Below are 18,672 nucleotides of genomic sequence, written 5' to 3'. Positions count from 1 at the left end.
CTGCTTATATTAGCATAGCCCAGCCTGTATTGCACACACACCCAGTAATACCTCATTTTGCCACTGGACTGAGGCCAAAAGCACAAGCATTACAGTGAATATAAAGCGAGAGGTTACTGGAAAGAATCACAAACTAACATGAGACTGGACCAAATTCTTCACAAAGAGCAGAAAATGTGATCCTTGAAATAAACAGTTCTTACATTTCGTGTAGCTGTTTATATGATTGAGCATTTAATAAGTGTCTTTATTGAGTATAGTTAGACAGCAGCTGCAGAAATCTGAAGTGCTTCTGTTCATTGTTTCTTTTTTCTGTGTAGTTTTGGAGCTACAAAATCTCTGAAGAGAACTGAAGACTGACAGAGAGCCGGACGATTCCTCAACTGTGCACTCTTCTAAAAGAGAAACTGCTTTTGAGGGCTGGGAAAGATGACAGGAGGGAAAAGGAAAAGAAATGCAGTCTGCAGGAAGATTCAGGCTGTTCGCTTTGAAGATATCAAAATCTGGTGTATGAGAAGGCTGCCCATCTTGAAATGGATGCCTGTCTACAATTGGAAGGAAAATTTGATTCCTGATACCGTTTCTGGGATGATGCTAGCCATTCAACAGGTGACTCAAGGTACAGTGGACTCATTTCAAATTCATATTTTTGAACCTGGTTATGCTGGATTTCTCTTCTTTCTCTCTCTTTTTTTTCCTTGTTTAATATTATTGTAAAGCCTTGATCAAAGCAAAGACATTCTTGTATACCTAATGTTGATTTAATCTAAATAAAAATATAAGCAAAAATGCATAGTCTTAATTTAGTGCATATAGAGTCTGTTCAAGTATGTATAGAAGCACCTTGTGCTATTGTAGCTAATTTCTGTGAGCTGGAACTTTACTATATATCCCATCACCCTGACAATTTTTTGAAGACAATACAGAAGGTAAGAGAGCAGTAAGTCTATTCACACAGTGTATGGTTGTATGTATTGTGTTTTATCAGATAAATGACCACCTTTTTCACTATTTTATCTAGAAAACAAAATATATCTACATGCTAATTGCATTATAAAACATTCTGTTCTGGATAAAAACATTGGCATTATACTATTACCTGTGGAAGCCCAGAGCCCAACAGGAGAGTGTGCATAAGGGTGCTCTGCCAGAGATATTACCCATGGAGAGGATCTGCCTGCATCTGCAGCTTGTGTGCTTTAGCTCCTTTGTTGATTTAATGCTATTTTACATTACCTACTGTTTCTTTTTTCAAGAAACAATACAAAGTAGGGGTGGAGTTAGACTCTGTTTGGCAGCTTAAAGAAAAAGGAAAAACTCCCCAAAACAGAAGTCTGCACAATGACCTGCAAAAACTTTAAGTCCTAGTAATGTGGGTTTGTAAAGTCATGATTGCTGCTGAGAAAGAAACACTTTTCTCATTTTTTGATGTCTTTGATAGTGTCACCTTCATTTGGCAGTATTTTATATTTGCCTCAGGCAAATCCGGCTTTTTATCTGCCTCAGATGGACTTGAATTCCTTCCCTTATGTAAACCATACATAATTATTTCCTAACAATTTCCCATCTTAGCTATGCTTAACTATTATTCTTTTTTTTTTTTCATTTGTAAAAACTCCTTTAACTGAATTATGCTGGAGCTGGAAACAACTGATTTGTGTATTTGTGCTTTAAAGTAATTGGGAACATCTGCACTGGCATGATTTAAGAACCTGAATGCTGTAAGACTGCAAAGTATCTAATTTCACTGGTATGTGTGTATACAACAATTGTAATTAAAAAGCTACTAATAACAGTATGCTGAAATTCTTTAAAAATATTAAGTTAAACAGCAGTTCTTGAACTGCTGCTAGTTTTAGCCAGGATTTTCTTGTTTGAGCCTTGTGTACCAAGAAGTAACTTAGTGTAATAGATAAATTCAAGAAGATCCCATGAAGACATAAAATAATGGCACTGTTTTTCTAGGTTATTACCAAGTACTCTAGAAACAATTTTATCCTTATTTTATGCTGTTTAAAAACAAACATGTTGAAGCTGTTCCATCCTGCTGAACTGTTTTTTCTTTCTCTTCTTTATGACTTTTCAAAATTTTAGAATAATTTTAAAGGATGGAAAAATAGATGAGTTAGATACTAAAACATTTTGTTGTATTTGTGTTGCTTTAACTTGAACACAACTTATTTGTTTGAACCCTGCTTGCACAGTTCCTTTCCTAGTTTCATAAGCCTTCCAGTTACCATCACTATCCTTTAATGCTTTCAAGGAGAGGGTTATGCAAGAAAATAAAGTCTCATTTATTATATAGAATAAAGGGAAAATGCCCTCAGTTTTGAGGTCTTACTGTGTCTGTCTCCTTCCACCCACAAAGTGAACCAAGAAGTTTTGTAATTAAAAGACAGGCAGAAATTCTAAAAATGGTAGGAAAAAATTAGTGACGAGTGATAACTGACATGCAGAGCACAGCGTCATTTGGTGTTGCAACAGCATGTTTAAGTAAATTCAAGTGTATGGAAATAAACCTGAGTTATGGAACTATATGGAAAAGTGTGCAGTTGTATTTGTATGTAACAATTACTTGAGTGATGAAAGTTGCATACTCCGAGGTAGAGAGCAGTCCAGTAGCTTGAGAATAATTCAGAAAAGTCTTCCAACTGAGCTGTGTTTTTCACTGTTTTGCTGCTGTAAGATTTCTTACTTATGTGGCATTGGCCATATTCAGACTATTCAGGCTGGCAGCTATTTTAATCTACTGTAATGTACCTAATCTTTAGATTACATAGCTGTCTGCCTTTTGTAAAGGGAGGAAGTAAAAAGGAAAGTCACAGTCCTTGGTGTGTTGTAGTGAATGCAACAAAGATAATCCTCATAACTGCTCCTCGCAGAATTTTCTGATTTTTTTTTTTTTCCTGGAGAATTCATATACAACAGCAGGTTTTGGTGTCTGTCTTATAAGCGACAAAAACAAAAGAGCAAATCAATACAAATATAGCAGTCAATGTATGCGAATAATATTTGCTCCCAAGAAGTCTTTTATAAAGGTATTGTGTAGGTCAGAATAGCTGTTCCTATGCCATCTTTCATTTTGGATGAAGTTCTAAAGAGCTACTACCATTCCTCTTGTCATGGTTAAAATTATTAGTTTCTAAATGTTACTTAAGCCTTCAAACTCTTGTAAGATACCTTCAAGTATGCTACCTTAAAATTGAACCACTTGAGCTCATATATCAGCTCATGTTTAAATGTCCTCCATCATAACACACATAAACTAGAAGCTATGTTCTATGGTGATAGAGTCTAGGAATTGCATGCAAAAAAGGCATGCTACCTGGGTATTTAATTGTTTTGACTTCCATGTACAGTGTGTAAGAAATGGATCTTTAAAAGATTAGGTGTTACTTTGCCTAACACTGAACTAAGGTAAAGCCATATGCTTCAATGCCTAAGGTGTTATCCTTACTCTTTCACAATATTATCTAATAAAGAACACAATAATTATCAAAGAATCCATAACAAATTATGTAATAACTTCTGAAGAGTACATTTTTTGATAATTCTTTTCAAATGCTTTTGAAAGTTGTTTAAAACATGCCCAAGTCTTATTTAACCATTCAGAGGGATCCATTGATCATTACTGGGATGAGAGAGAGGAGGCTGAGTGCAGGGAGGTGGGAAGGAAAAGCATGGGATTATCATTATCTGCTTCTTGGCACTTATCATGAAAGAGTCATTGCTGAAACCAAGCAGGCATTCTCCAAGAGTTCCTATAGTTGTTTCGTTGTCTGCTAAAAATGCCAAATTAATCTAAACTCATGAGTCCCAAAATTCAGTGCTGAACTCTGTCCTATTTATTTTCTGAGGCAATACTTGTATTGTCTCTGATTCCACAGAAGATGGAGAAAGTGTAAGATATAATGATGTTCATACAATTTTTTTAAATGGCCAGCTGAAACAGACCCTACAATGATCATATAAGCACATACCCTGTTAGACATTTGGTAATCTGTGTAAAAAAAAAAAAAAAAAAAGAAAATTTCTTTCAAATGCTCCAATTGCTGGAAATATTTGGTTGGAACTTGTACTCTTTCAAATTGCAAAGCCACAAGTCAAAACCAGTGAAAGAAACTAGGCTCATTAGTTCCACCCATCATCTAATATCAGTTCCAACTACCATTTAATACAGAGCTCAGCATCTATTTTTTTTCCAGACATAAAATCCTTATTCTTACTCTGATACCTAAGGTTGAAAAATAACCTTCAAATCTAAAGTGAGCTTTCTCATCCAGTTTTGAAGTTTGCCATATATTTTCACAGTTAAGAAATCTGAGCTCTCATGCTTTGGTAACCACTACTTAATTCTTCTGTTTCTCAAAACTCTGTTATTGATAGGCTAGAACAAGATGCCTCTAAATTAACAAATAAATATTTACTTTTTTTCTTGGAATAGTACTTTGCTGTTCTATTCCCTTTTCTTTTAAAACTTATTAATACCCCATCAACAGTTGTCATATGAAGGCTTAACTTTCCATTTCATTCTGTGTTCCTCATTCATAGACACAAATTCAATTGCTAACAGGGGATTGGCTCTGCTGTAGACTCTGATGACATAGACATCAAAACTTAGGTGATATGTGTCTCAGCCTTTATATCTGTGGCATTATGAGTAATAAACAGTTCATGTTCAACATGGTTAAAGGCAGGTCTTCCTGATTTCTGTAACTCCTCTATTGACCTGTCACAACTATACCAGAATTCTTCTTGTAGCTTTTTTGTATGACCTGAACACCACGTACTTGTATGAGAAGCATACTTCAATCAAGCTATGTCTGAATTTTTCTCACTTATCTTGCATGATAATATTAAGATGCATTATGGTGCTGTTTTTCCAGACAGCTAAATCTCATAAAGTTGTCAGTGTGTTTTTTCCTCAGTCTTCTGAACATGTGCTACAGGCCTTTAATATTTCTTCAGAATGCAGCTGCTTATCTCATTTTCAAAGTCTGTGGTAACTTTTTGTTGCAACAAGCAGGTTATTCATGTTTATTTTCAAGGCCTTTCATAGATGATCTTTCTTGGCATCATTTTTTCATTACCAAGCTGCAGATCTATCTCTCATTAATTCATTTTTCTAGTCTTCATTCTCTAATCTTGTCTTTTCAAACAAATAGTTTTGTGCCTTCTCTCAGAATTTTAATTATGCAATATGTGTCTCTAGATACATCACATGTCAGTGTTTGCTTTTACATTGATGTTTAGAATGTGTTTCTTTATGGTATGTTTGTTTGTGTTTGTTTGTTTGTTTTGATGTTTTGTTTGTGGGTTTTTTTTTTTTTCCTGGGCAGAACTATATAGCCTGGCTATGAAGACTGGCATCTAAAAGTCATATAAGTAGTGCTGCAGCCCATCAGTAAGCTTCTCTCACTGTCATGGACTATAGAAAAGTCTAAGTTCATCTGAAATGGTCTATGTAAATATAACCTCTGTTATGCAGCTGAGTTTTTCACCAGAGAAATTATCCCCAAACTTAGTCTATATTAATTATTGTCCATAACTTATTTACGTATGTCAGTTCTCCATATACTTAAGGGAGACAGATGTATCTGAAGTATTTTGGTTAGGACATTAAATAATGTGAAAATTAAGTACTCTGCTTAACACCTGGCACACCTAACATTCTTTCTGGATGCAAATTCCTAAGGTAGGTACCCAGCTTCAGACAATGGCAACCCTTCCACCCAAAGCTTCTTCCAAGATCTCACTTGAGGTTTTGATAATTATAATCCTCTTCTGTGAACCATTAACAACCAGAGAGACTCCTGCTTAGAAAATACATGACTTAATTTCTATTTGTCATTCACTGGGTGATGATAATACTTGCACCTGCACTTTTCATTGCAACATCTTGGAGCTCTTTTTCTATCCCATAATAGAAAAGTATATGGAGAGAGAAATCAGAAACACTAAAGTTCTTTTGCTTGTAACACAGAAATGGCTTATGCAATACTGTATTGACAGCATATGGTTTCGATTGTTTGCAACTAATATGAATGTCCAGCATCACAACTGAGTTAAATCCTTCCAAAAAAGCCCAAACCCATTAATGTTTTTTCTGCCTTAGAAAAAAAAGGACAAAACAAAGATATGGTACTTTCTGCTGAAGTATTTGGCCTAAACTGAAGCCTCAGTACAAAATTAGAAGTTTGTCTCGGTTTTCCTGAAGGATGATTACTTAGCCCATGTGGGAAATGGTTAACCACATGGTTATGTAGCTGAGATTAAACACAGCAAATCAAACACACTCAGATCAAAGGATGAGATGGGCAATTGTCATCTCAGAATTCTGAAATAATAGGTAGGTGGCATTGCATATCCAGCAACAAGTACCTCTGACGATTTTGTCAAATTTGGAATGATATTCTGTGACTGCATCATATTGAGTATTGTGTTGTATCCAAGCTACAAGTCTGTATTGCAGATGAGGGTAGATTTAGATTAAACATTAGAAAGAAATTCTTTACTATGAGGGTGGTGAGACACTAGACCAGATTGCCCAGAGAAATTATGGCTGCCCCATCCCTGGCAGTGTTCAAATCCAAGTTGGATGGGGCTTTGAACAACATAGCTTAGTGAAAGGTGCCCCTTTGTCCAGTGCCCCCTCCATGGACAAAGTGGTTGGAACTCTGTGATCTTTAAGGTCCCTTCCAACTCTAACCATTCTATAATCCTATGAGGGAATGGACCAGATGTCAGCAATAGAGATGTATTTCCCTTTAATGATCATGAAATAACATTTGCATGTATAGCAATAAAGGATACCAGAGTGACTGGTTCTGCTACCAAATTCTGAAGGAAGGCTCTAGGACAGGTGAGTTTTGCTTCAGGTTAATATATGTATTATAAAGACAGCTCTGTTGATGTTTTCAGGTAGGGCTAGCTTTAATGATCTGCTGGAAAATAATCAGACTATTTGGGAAAAAATGGTTTTTCAGGTGGGTTAAGAGCTGTAAAGAAGCTGATGACCACAAGTAGTGCTGAGTTTTGATCCATTGTCTGAAATATACTGTGTAATTTTGGTTGTCTCTGTTCATGGATGATTATTTCAAACTTCAGTATGAGAAGGAAAGGCTATGAGAAGGATTCGAAAAACAAAGATTATATTTTGGAGAAGATTTAAATGGCTTGGACAGGTTAATTAAAACCTGAGAAGGTTTTTCCTTATCAAGAAAGGCATTTAAAGTAAAAGACAGTTTCAGCACATGAAAAAATGAGCATAAAGCAGCATGAAAACATTTAGACTTAAAATTGAAAGTAGTTCTAAAAATATTCCATTAAAATATTTGGATATGAAAGTGTATCTCCTTATCTCACATAATTCCATTCATAGCTGTACTGAATTATGTTTGCCTGACATAAGAAGGAACAGAACACAGTGCACAAGGGGGGTCCCTCATGAGTTTGTTTCCTTTCAGTATCTGCTGCTGCTGAAAACAAATGGACAGTATTGAGCAATGGTCTACCTATTAATGAGTTAAGACAAATGTGTGGGTTTTTTTCGAACTAAAATGCTCTCACTGATTGAGTCTACATCTAGCTAAGTTCGTGGTGTTTGGCTGGATTCATAAACATTATGTTATTTGTTTTGAAATAAACATCTGTCCATGTGCTATACTGCATACACTCAAAAGTTGCTTGTGTGAAAGCATGATGGTATGGGATCTGGACTTTCAAATTTCTCAGGTTTGGGACTATGGCAGTATTCTTTTTTAAGGAACATATTTTTTTTGTAGTCAGCTAGCACATGGATACACTTCATATAGAATTTATATATAGTGCTATATATTTTCTGCCTTTCCAATGACCTATCATAAACAAGAAATGCTTTGGCTCAAGTAGGTTTTGGTGGGTTGTTTTTCTTTTGGGGGTTGGAGGGCCCTTGAGACATATTTCCTCTAAAAGTGAAATATGTAGATGGCATCTGATTAAATCAGTATTGCTATTCCTGCCAACTTCTTTTTTCATTCTGCAAGCCCAATAATAACTCTCTGAGGACTGGTGTGCTTTGTATGTTTTAATTAAAGTTAATTTCATCTTGAGCTGGATTTATTGCTGAACAACTAATTCTTTAACACTGGCTGGAGACCTTGGTGTTAAAAAAACGATCTATACTGCCTTCATGCATTCCGGAACTGGTGCCCAGTGTTTTGTAAGGCATGATGCCAAAACCTTATACATTTCTTTTTTTCTTAGCTTTTCATGGAGGAACCCCAGCTGTGTCTTCTCAAGGATTATAGTTGCAGGTTGGTTTTTTTTGTTCAGGTTCTGACCATAAATGTAGACATAAATATACCCTGAGCAGACTAACTGGAGCTAATAATTTTATTAAGTGGTAGAGCTGTCTTGTAAATATATATCTGGCATACAAATAATATGTGTAGATGAAATTGAATAAGAACACTTGGAAACAAAGCCAGAAAAATCTCCTAAAGAATGCATTGGAGAATCCACGTAGTTCATAAATGATTTGTGGAAGAGAGTGTCCAGCTGAGCTTTGTTATAGTTCTCCCATACAATGAATAATGATATAAGCTGGTTACGAAATGTAACATGTTAGTAAGTAAGTTAGGGAAATGTTTCATATTTATACACCTTTGCAGCAGAGAAAGGCACTGATGCTGCTGTGTATGAAATATTTAATTACTGATGTCTATTAAGCTTCTTACAAGTTACACATGTGCTAATACAGACGTGTCTGACAGACTACTACAAATGTGAATTCAGCTTCTGAATGACCTCTGAATCCTTTGGAGCCTAATGTCTCGGTACACTTGTGTTAGTACGACCAGACAAACTGTGCAGATGTCCAATCCCTGTGCCGTAGCATGCCTGAGCACCATGGACAGAGACTGACAAAGCTAGGAAAGGCTTATTTCCTGAAGGAAAAAAAAGAAATTACTTCACCTGTATTTGATCAGGTCAGAGAGATCAGGAAAACTCTTAATGCTGAGATCCTTGCCTATCAATTTGTCAAAATGGATGCCTTTTTTATGGATTTTTAAAGTTCAGTTCATATTGAGTAAAGCCTGACATCAGTCATGACTGGGGTTTGCTTCTCTACATTGTTAATGCTTCTCAAAAGACTACCTCATAGTTACCTGGTTGCCAGAATCTTAAGGGTTTCATTCTGTTTATTCTTACTCAGATGCAGAGGAATTTCTCAATAATCTACTCTCAAATACCTCTTTATTTTTATTTTGGAGGTGACCAGATTCTTCAGGTACTATAGCTGAACAGTGTAGAGTAGTTCATAAAATTCTCTATGTAATAGTTTATAAAATATTTGTGGTGTTCAAATATTGTGTCAAATTCATTCCAAAGAGTTTTGAACATTTAATGTTTGATTGTCTGTCAAGAATCATATTTTTTGCAGAAATACCATAAAAAAACCAGAAAATAGTAGGTTAAGGTTTTTGTTTGTTTGTTTGTTTGTTTTGTTTTGTTTTTGTTTCTGTCTGTTTTTGGTTGTATGCAAGCTTTTTTATGTACCAAGGGTCAAGCTATCTCAAACAGACAATTCACATATGGGTCATGCACTCCACTTCTTTCTTCTATCATAATACTTGCATATCCTGTCTTTTGAATATCCAGATGTAATGTCAGGATCTGAAGATCTGAAAAGTGGCAGAATAGAGCAGTCCTTTCTCAAACATATCTTCCATATAATGGTCAGATGGTATACTGGGAGAGCTAAATTTCAGATACTGTGAAATACTGTGAATTCAGGTATCATGACTAACCCAGATGTCAAAGAACCTTCTAGAACTGCAGGGTTTTATGAGAAAATTGTCATTAAATATATATATATTTTTTTCCTCTGGTGTTTTGCTCCTTCAGTAAAAGTTAGCTACCATGGCCCTAGAAATTAAAGTTTGTGATATGAATCACTGAGTGTCTGATTTGTTGGTTCTTCAAGAAAGATTGATAGGAGACTCATTAAATATGTGTTAATTCTACATTTTTAGGAATCTACAGGAAATACCTTTCTTACTATGTGATTCAACTTTGTAACTGAATTGTCTTTTTCTTAAGCACTGGAGTCGTTACAATTGCAGATAGCATTTTGAGTGGAATAAGATATACTAGTGTGTCCTGGATTCAGAAGTAGCAGTCAGGTTTTCTCCTTCTTAGTAGCTGGTGCAGTGCTGTATTTTTTACTTTCAGCCTGGGAACAGCGCTGATAACACCGATGTTTTTAGTTACTGCTCAAATGTTTGGTCTGACCAAGGACTTTCTGAGTCTCATGCTCTGCCAGGGAGGAGGGGAAGCCAGGAGGAAGCAGAGACAGGACACCTGACCCAAACTAGCCAAAGAGGTATTCCATACAACAGCACATCATCCCCAGGATGTAAACTGGGAGTCACCTGGAAGGGCTAGTTCACTGCTTGATTAGGCTGTGTATCAACGAGTGGTATTGTATTCTCTTCCCTTGTTATTTCCCTTATCAGTATTATTATTATTGGTGGCAGCAGTAGTGGTTTGTGTTATACCTTAGTTACTGGACTGTTCTTAACTCAACCCGTGGGAGTTACATTCTTTAGATTCTTCTCGCCGTCCCTCCTGAAATGGGGTGGGGGAAGAAAGGGGGGAAGTGAACAAGAGGGCTGTGTGGCTCTGATTTACAGCCTGGGCTTAAACCACGACACTAGTGACACTTCGGGTTCCCTATACTTGAGGCCTGGCTGTACTGTTATAGTCACATTTAAGAATAAAAAGTTACCAAAACAAAAAGTAATTTGAAGATACACTCTACTAGAAAAACTTGCAAATTTATAGTTTTCATAGTAAATAATGAATGATACAAATTTTGAAATTCCTCAAATTAATTATAGACTTACTAATTTTCCTGCTTCTTCACTTGTATTTCTGGTTTGCATGTTGTATTTCCAAAAGACATGGTATAGGTTTCTTCAGGTCATATATATGTATCCTGAGTGTTTTTCCACATGCAGGAAGTTGTTAGGTAGTTGACCATACTCTGGTGACTCATAGATCCTTCTACGGAAAATATTTTTTATTGCTATAGTTATGGTGCTAGGTTAATGAGCAGAAGCTATCAATTTAAACTGAGACCTTTCTCTTGTGGTAGGATGTGGCCTTGTTTCTATTTGTATCAAGTTAGTTATTTTATAGTTATCTGCATTTGACATTTACTGACAGTATTACAACATCTCAGTGTGGCATGCCAGAGGATTGTTATGCATCTCATGGTAGTCAGAGAGCACAGTTTTCAATGACAGTGTGTCGCTCAATATTATCTTATGATAAGGAGCTAGTTAAAACAAAGAACCACAATGTTATTGTACTGTATCTGAACTTACTGGTAATTTTTTGTTTGTATTTCTTTCCATGGAATTTGTATTCTTGTTTGAAAACCTTAATGTCACTATCATAGAGGCTTCTCCATATTACCAGTGAAGATTAGGGGGGATCCTTATTTTATGATCTATTTCTTTTAGTATTATTACTGTTGGGAATGAAAAAACTAAAATAATGTTTCCTGTCTTTTGGCTATGTCTTGAGCATATGGAATACGTTGTAGCAAAGTTTAATAAAAATAATGAAATAAGCTGAAATATGCTACTAATAATATCTTTAAAGGTATCTGAACTTTTTGAACATTATATGCCTCATCAGAAAGCCTGAAGTTTTTGCTAATCCTGTTTTATAATGCCTTTCTGCACTTGCACACTATTGACATGCTTCAGTAATGGAAGCATAAAGCTAACAGGACTGATAATGACCTGCCTTGCCCAGCAAATGCCCCGCATCCAACAGGAACTTTGCTTTACTCACAGACTTGCTGATGAGGAATAGCTCTTCTTTACGGCAGAATATCTAAACATAGATCTGACCCTTGTTTTTTTCAGGTCTGGAGTATCTGTGTGAGCGGTATTCTAACATTGAATTAATTACAAAGTTTTGTTTGGTTGAGTTTTTTTTGTTCATTATTATATTAATTATATTATATTACAATGGAAGAGCATTTCAATGTTGAACAAGCCTTAAAAGTCTTTCTCCTTTTTTCTATATTTTTAACTCCATGCTCACTTTTGACTGGATAGGGCCATGCAGTTCTCTCCTGTGCTGTTTTTGTTCTCCTCAGACAGACCCTTCTGTGTTGCTTTTGTGTCAGAATCTTCTTTTACATCTATTGATCATGTGAACATGGATGTGGAACTATAATTTCAAAGATCTTTCTGGGTCCTGATAATGGTGTGCTAGGAGAAAAAAGCAGAAGTGATGATTGGTATATATGCTAATTGAAAAGCAAAAGAACAGTGAAGTCCATTTCTGTTTAAAAGGCATCAAATTTGTAAAACAGACATGTTGAAATATGTCTTCTCTCCAATTCACAACTGATAGTGCTACTTTGCTGAGCACAGTGTTGATGAAGATGACCTGTGAAAGATCCATCTCAGCAAAATCTTCACTGTGATGTTTTCTTGAGAACAGGTGAACTGCTTGGCCTTGTCTGCTTCACAGGGAACTTGACACTTCTGGCCTCTTGGTATTTTATTGCCTTCTGCTGCCATGTGCTCTTTGTTACAGACTCAAATGCCAATTCAAGAAGAGAGCTCTTGAATTAAAATATTCAGAATTGCCACTTAAAGCATCTAAGTAAAGATATTCTTTGCGCTCTCCATATTATTAAAACCCCATACACCAGCGTTTCAGGTAAAAAATGCTTTCTGGAGCAGCCAGGAAAGTCTGGTGGGAACAGTTCACCCCATACATTTAATTTTCTTTAAAGATTTCAAATGTATGCAGAAAGCATCTTTGTTTCATTTGTCTGAATCACCTCTGCCACAGATCATCCATGGTCATTCTCCCAATACCCATGCTATCTTGGACTGGTCACTCAGGTCAACCAAGGATGGAACTCAGGCACCTTATGTGTTACACAAGCCAATTCTGTCTTCCTTACTGCATAACAAGGTATTCACCAGGATTTACGGAACAACTCTGCTGGGCAATTCTTCCTACTCTTAGCTTCTAGGAGTAAAAACTGTGAAAGGGCAGTGGAACCTGCTGGTCAGAAGCATACTTTATTCCTTCTGCTGGCTTGCAATAGTTCAGTGCAGACTTGCTTGTTATTTTAGGTATCTAAACATGAACAGCAATCAAAGCTGTTGCTTTGCAAGAATGTCTCTGTTAAAGGTTGATTTCTTGGCATATTCTGAGAATTTCTGAAGAAAAGATGGGTGCTGTCCTCCTGTCCTTTATAGCTGAGCAATGAAGGTGGCTAGTAAGGCTGTAAAGTTAAATCCTAACCAATTTAGCTCAACATGAAAGTCAAGTACATTCCATTTCTGGACTGAGAACTTTATGTAATGAAAAAAAATGCTAATATCTAAAGGAATAAAAAAAAAAAAAACAGGCACCTAAAGACAATGAACCCTGTAATATTATTTTGTTTAAGAAGAAAGCAGACTGAAGGGGCTCCATCCAAACCAAAATTGCAGTTTTTGAACTGTTTGTAAGAAAAAAACATCTGACCGCCTGAAGCCCTGGCAGTCTCAAATTCATGTTTGTGAGGGTGGCGGTAAAATGGCTCTGACTCCTCCCATGAGGACTGGTTGTTAGAAAAGCACTGATGGAGACAACCTGGAACCATGGTAGCTGGTGCTATAGGTTGGATCTATGACGCATTTGTTTCTCCTGCTGAACTCAGGAGAAAGTGTGAGGATTTTGATGGCAGATAGTAGATGAAAAATATTCCACAGTTCTTCCTGAGCCTAATTATACAGTAGCTGACTTATGGTTTAGGTTTTTGTAAATGAAGGTGGGTTTTTCCCCTGCTTTCAATAAAATTGTAGCTGTTTCCTCATTTAAAAAAAAAATTGAATGCAGAACAGTTTTATCTTCATATACTGAAGTAATTCCATTTAATTTTCTATAGGGCTGGCCTTTGCTATTCTGTCTTCAGTCCATCCAGTTTTTGGTTTATATGGCTCTTTCTTCCCTGTCATTATTTATGCCATATTTGGGATGGGACATCATGTTGCAACAGGTAAGTGTCTATTTGCTAATAACACTTTCAGAAATAAGAAATTGAAAAGTGAACATTTTTGTTGTTGTTATAAGATCAGTGGAAGGGAAATTATCTAACACTAAACAGAAATAAGATTTTTTTTTGCTACTTTTTACAACTTTTTTCCAGCTTAAGTACTTCAAAGAGCCTCATTAAGAATATGTAGCAGTTATTCCTGCCATTATAATTTAATATTGCATTGACACTCCCTTTGTAAATGTAGTTTATTAAGGGCTTTTGTATTTTAACTCTACTTTAGAAATCTGCTTTAGGCTAAGATTTTAACAGAGGGCGCAGCCAACAAGCTGTACGCAAGCAGGAATGAAAAAGTCCCAACTGCTTCTTAAACCATAGAAAACACACATTACTTCTCACCTGTCTAAAACACAAACCTTTCATTTTTCACAAAAGAAGCTTTCTGTGCCTATTGCCTTCTATTTTGTTAAAGCTACAGATTCCTCCAGTGAGTTCAATACAACCCCTCTCCACTTGCAGAGTAATTGGGAAGGCAACAAAAGTAGCTACAAGAATTGAATGACTGATTCCCTAATAGGTTGGCAAATGTTCTGTTTCTGACTCCAAGAAACTAAATTATAGATGGAAGTGGTGTGCAGAAATGGGCACTTGGTGGCCTCTGAAGTTTGCAGGAAGTATGAGGCAGGCCCATAATAACACAGAGCAGGACTGCCTAAAGAGAAGCAGCCTCTGGTTGTCAGAATATTTAAGTAGAAGGAAGTACGTTTTCCCTTTGGAGGACAAAAGCTCCTGAAAGGAAAAAAGATAGTTCTGGGTAGTCACTCACAAAATGAAATGCAGAATCTGATTGCTTGAGTGTAGATACTTTAGTTTATGCAGTGATTTAGTAAGAAGTTAGCCACATATTTTGAACACCTTTTTTGTTAAAAAAAACCAAACAGTTAAAATATTATTACTATTTTAAAAACAGTTTAAAAAATAGTTTACATATAATTTAAAAAAATTAAAATATTTTAAAATGTTAAAAATGCTGAACAGCTATAAATTTTCTTAGAGCAACAGGAAAGATGAAAGTTTATTTTCCTTAAAGGCCCAGAAAGTATTTGAATCTTTTAATAGGTGAGAAGGATCTGGATGCTGTTAGTGACCTGATGCTGTAATGAGTTTTGGGATGTATTCAGCTTATGTGAAAAGGGAAGCATTAAAAAAGTGAAAATTTAGAATTTGGAAAATAACTTTGACTCTTGAGTAGATACTTATTAGTATACGTATTAAAAGATAATTCTGTATTAAAAAACTGTTTCAGAACGGAATGATTTACACTGTATTTTCAGCAGTTTATTAGTGTAAGATTATTAGGAAGACAAGAATCCATCTTATGATCATACGTAAGAAAACAGATAAGTATCTGGCTGACAAATTCTGGTAATGAAACTAGATGATAAAATGGGTAAGTAAAGGTGTTCAGTGTGATGCTTTATCCTTGGGAGGGAATACAATTCAGAGAATTATTTACTGCATCCCATAGCTCCATGGTTGTAGATTCCTGCAGTCCTTGGTGTGAAAACTTGTTCCTTTCATGTATGCCTGTTCCAGAATTGAATCTTAAGAATTAAAGAAAGGCAACAAAGCAGTTCTCCTGCACTCATGAAGGATTTTTTTATTTAATAAATGTGTGAGACATGCTGTTCCTTTCTGTAGAAATGTCTCATGCACTTGTCCTACCAACCTTGCTTAAGGCATCCTGGTGTGCAGGCTGAACTGGAGCTATACTGTCTGCCTCACATCCTCAAATACTCTGTAATTCCTCATATACGTTGGTGACACAGAACAGTGCTTTTCATATGTAGAGAGGTTATGAAATTGCCCTGTGTTAGCAAAGTCAACCATCTTTATATGAAATGAAAAACTAATCAGTGGCCCAGTTCTGTCAACTTTTACTCACTTGAAATGTCTCTTCTGTGAGAAAGTTGATCTACTTTAAAAGATTGCTCATCTGAACATCTAACATCTGACCTACCCCTTTTTCTTGACTGTTTGTGGTAGAATTGATCTTGGAACATCCTCTGCAACAGCTTTATCTGTCATAATATCACATATAGGTCTTTGATTTCAGGTAGAATTATATGTAAACTCTTTTTAAGTCCAATTTTATGTAAACTGGGTTTTGTCTGTTATATTTGGGGTTTGTTTTGGTTTGGTTTTGTTTGTTTGTTTTTAAGTAAAAATGAGCGAATGAGTTTGAAAGAAAAAAAAAGAATAATCTGAAAAGTAGAATACCTACAACAATCCTGAGCATTTTATGGAAAAAAAACCCAAAACCCTAGGGGAACTGTCACAGGGAAGAATTTGGCACTTGTAGAGTGGAAAGCTTAGCTAAATGAGGTGAGCAGAAAAGCCATGAAATGGCAGGTCAAACATATGCAGGTAGTATAGAAGGGTTAAAAAATGAATTTGAAGAATGCCATGGAAAGGATAATTAAACTGGCAGTTAAATGTTCTTTCAGTACATCAAAACAAGGACTCTGGGAAAGAAACTGGTGGGACACCTTTCTGACAAAAGTGTAAGAAGGACATCCTGTGACAAGATCACAGCATTGTCAAGTTAACAGTGTAATTGCACTGTCAGAAGGGCTCTGGAGGGAATCCTGGGAACTGCTGCCTTCTCTATAATAAAAATTAGAATATTGAAATATAATCAGAGTCTGCTGGAGAGGAGTTAATATGACTCCTGTAAAGAAAAATCCTACCTCACTAACGTCATCGAGTACTGTACGAGTGTCAGTAAGCACATGGAAAAAAGAAATTGCAGAATGGTCAAACAGCTACTGATAAGGCTCCACATCAAAGGTTACTAAAGAAATTAAGTTGCCCTCATGATTAAAAAAAGTTCTTTTATTGATTATTATCAGGTTAAAGGATAAGAAATAATAGGTGGGACTGAGTAGTTCAGCGTGAAGGTGTCCTTGGTAAGCTCCCAAGGAGTTCATGCGGGGACATTTACTCTATGAATGCCAAGATGAAGGTAGAACTGTGTTCGCCATGTCCTGCAACAGTAGTAACAAGGAGGCCCCAATGAAACTGGTGGGAGATCACTTTAAAAGACTTTTAAAATATAGATTAAAGGAAATACTGCAACAGGTGGTGAACTTAAGGAGCCTGCTCCCAGAGGACATTGTAGAGGCAAAAAATGCAAGCAGTTTCAGAGTTTTGACAATTCATGAATGCTAGTCCATAAAGGCCAGATAAGGATGTACTTGCCTAACATAACAGCTATGGATACTGAAGGATTATGAGAGGAATGGCCTGAAGAGAACAGCCAGGCTTGTGTGCTTTCCTTGGGTAACACTCTTGATTGCCACAGCTGGAAGCAGAGTACTGGAGAAGATGGACCATTGGACTGAGATAGGAGGGCATTTCTTATGCTCTTAGAGCTCTGCAGAAATGCATTGTGCCTTTTAATATTAACTTATCATCCTTATTTATCTGTATGTCATTAAACTTGCTTTGCCTTTTTCAGTAAATTAATGTTTCTTTCATAATCTGTCTCCATCTGTTAGAGTGCTAGGTACTCTATAAAGGGCTAGGTACTATATATAGATATATATATAGTGTGATTAATTGCCCTAGAAATCTAAATGGTGAGCATTTGGGATTCTCAGAAAAAAAATGCTGTTTCATCACATCTAGGGTGAATTAAAAGCATTTCTGATTACTTGAAATCATTGTGAATTGTTGTTTTCAAAACTCTTTTGTTAATGTGTCTACATGAATGTACTTACAAAAGAATTTGCATTTAATTTGTCATACAAATGATATTTTGCATGAAGAAATGTGTGTTACATAAAAAGATTACATTAAAATTGTTATCATTACAAGAATGCACAAAATGGCACTTTCACTCATAATGGCCAAATTTTGAAAAAGAGACCATGAGTGATGTGTGTGGACAGATACAGAACTAATAATGACTAATGTGTGGCTTTCTTTATAGGAACATTTGCTTTAACTTCCTTGATATCTGCCAATGCTGTTGAGCGTCTTGTTCCTTCAGCCAGCGCTAATTTCACTACAAACAATAATTCAGGAGTTTGGGGCCTATCAGAGTTCGAAATGCAGAGGATTGGTGTTGCAGCAGCAGTTTCATTTCTAGGAGGAATCATCCAGGTTTGTGGTGAACACATTCTTTATAAACTGCATTAGTGACAGCTGTGACTTTTGTAATATTTTTCATCACTTCTTTGAGAAAAAGAGAACATTGGGTCTGGTTCAATATTAATGAATGATGGAATTAATGTGATTTAAGAATTTGCTACTCCTTTGTTGAGATGTAGTGAATGTATGTATACATGTTCATCGGGTGTTGCAATGTGAAGTAAAACCACAGCCAGCTCTAATACAGTATTCAGTTGCTGTTGGGGTTCCCTTTCGTTCTCCTTCAGAAACAAAACATGAATCAGCTCCTGGTAAGTGCTGACATATTCCTGAGGATTTCTGTTGCTCTTTGCTGGAAGAAAAACCCTATACAGTATTCAATAATTAAAAACAGTAGGGAAAACATCTTTAAAATCTTTTAGAGTTCTCACACACATCATTAAAACAAAATAGGT

General features: G+C 36.0%; 1 protein-coding gene across 1 annotated transcript in view; it reads left to right on the top strand.

Moving 5' to 3' along the window:
- The first annotated feature begins 429 nt into the window (after positions 1-429).
- Positions 430-18,672, top strand: part of SLC26A7 (solute carrier family 26 member 7) — a 62,242-nt gene continuing 43,999 nt past the window's right edge. Inside the window, exons 1-3 of the mRNA XM_005150854.2 lie at positions 430-619; positions 13,955-14,065; positions 18,057-18,229. Of these exons, the coding sequence (XP_005150911.1) occupies positions 430-619; positions 13,955-14,065; positions 18,057-18,229 (474 nt within the window). The remainder of the gene's footprint in view (positions 620-13,954; positions 14,066-18,056; positions 18,230-18,672) is intronic.

The sequence above is a fragment of the Melopsittacus undulatus genome, chromosome 1 (assembly GCF_012275295.1).
Source record: "Melopsittacus undulatus isolate bMelUnd1 chromosome 1, bMelUnd1.mat.Z, whole genome shotgun sequence".
In the NCBI taxonomy this organism is placed as follows: domain Eukaryota; kingdom Metazoa; phylum Chordata; class Aves; order Psittaciformes; family Psittaculidae; genus Melopsittacus; species Melopsittacus undulatus.
This window is presented reverse-complemented; position numbering and strand designations above follow the sequence as displayed.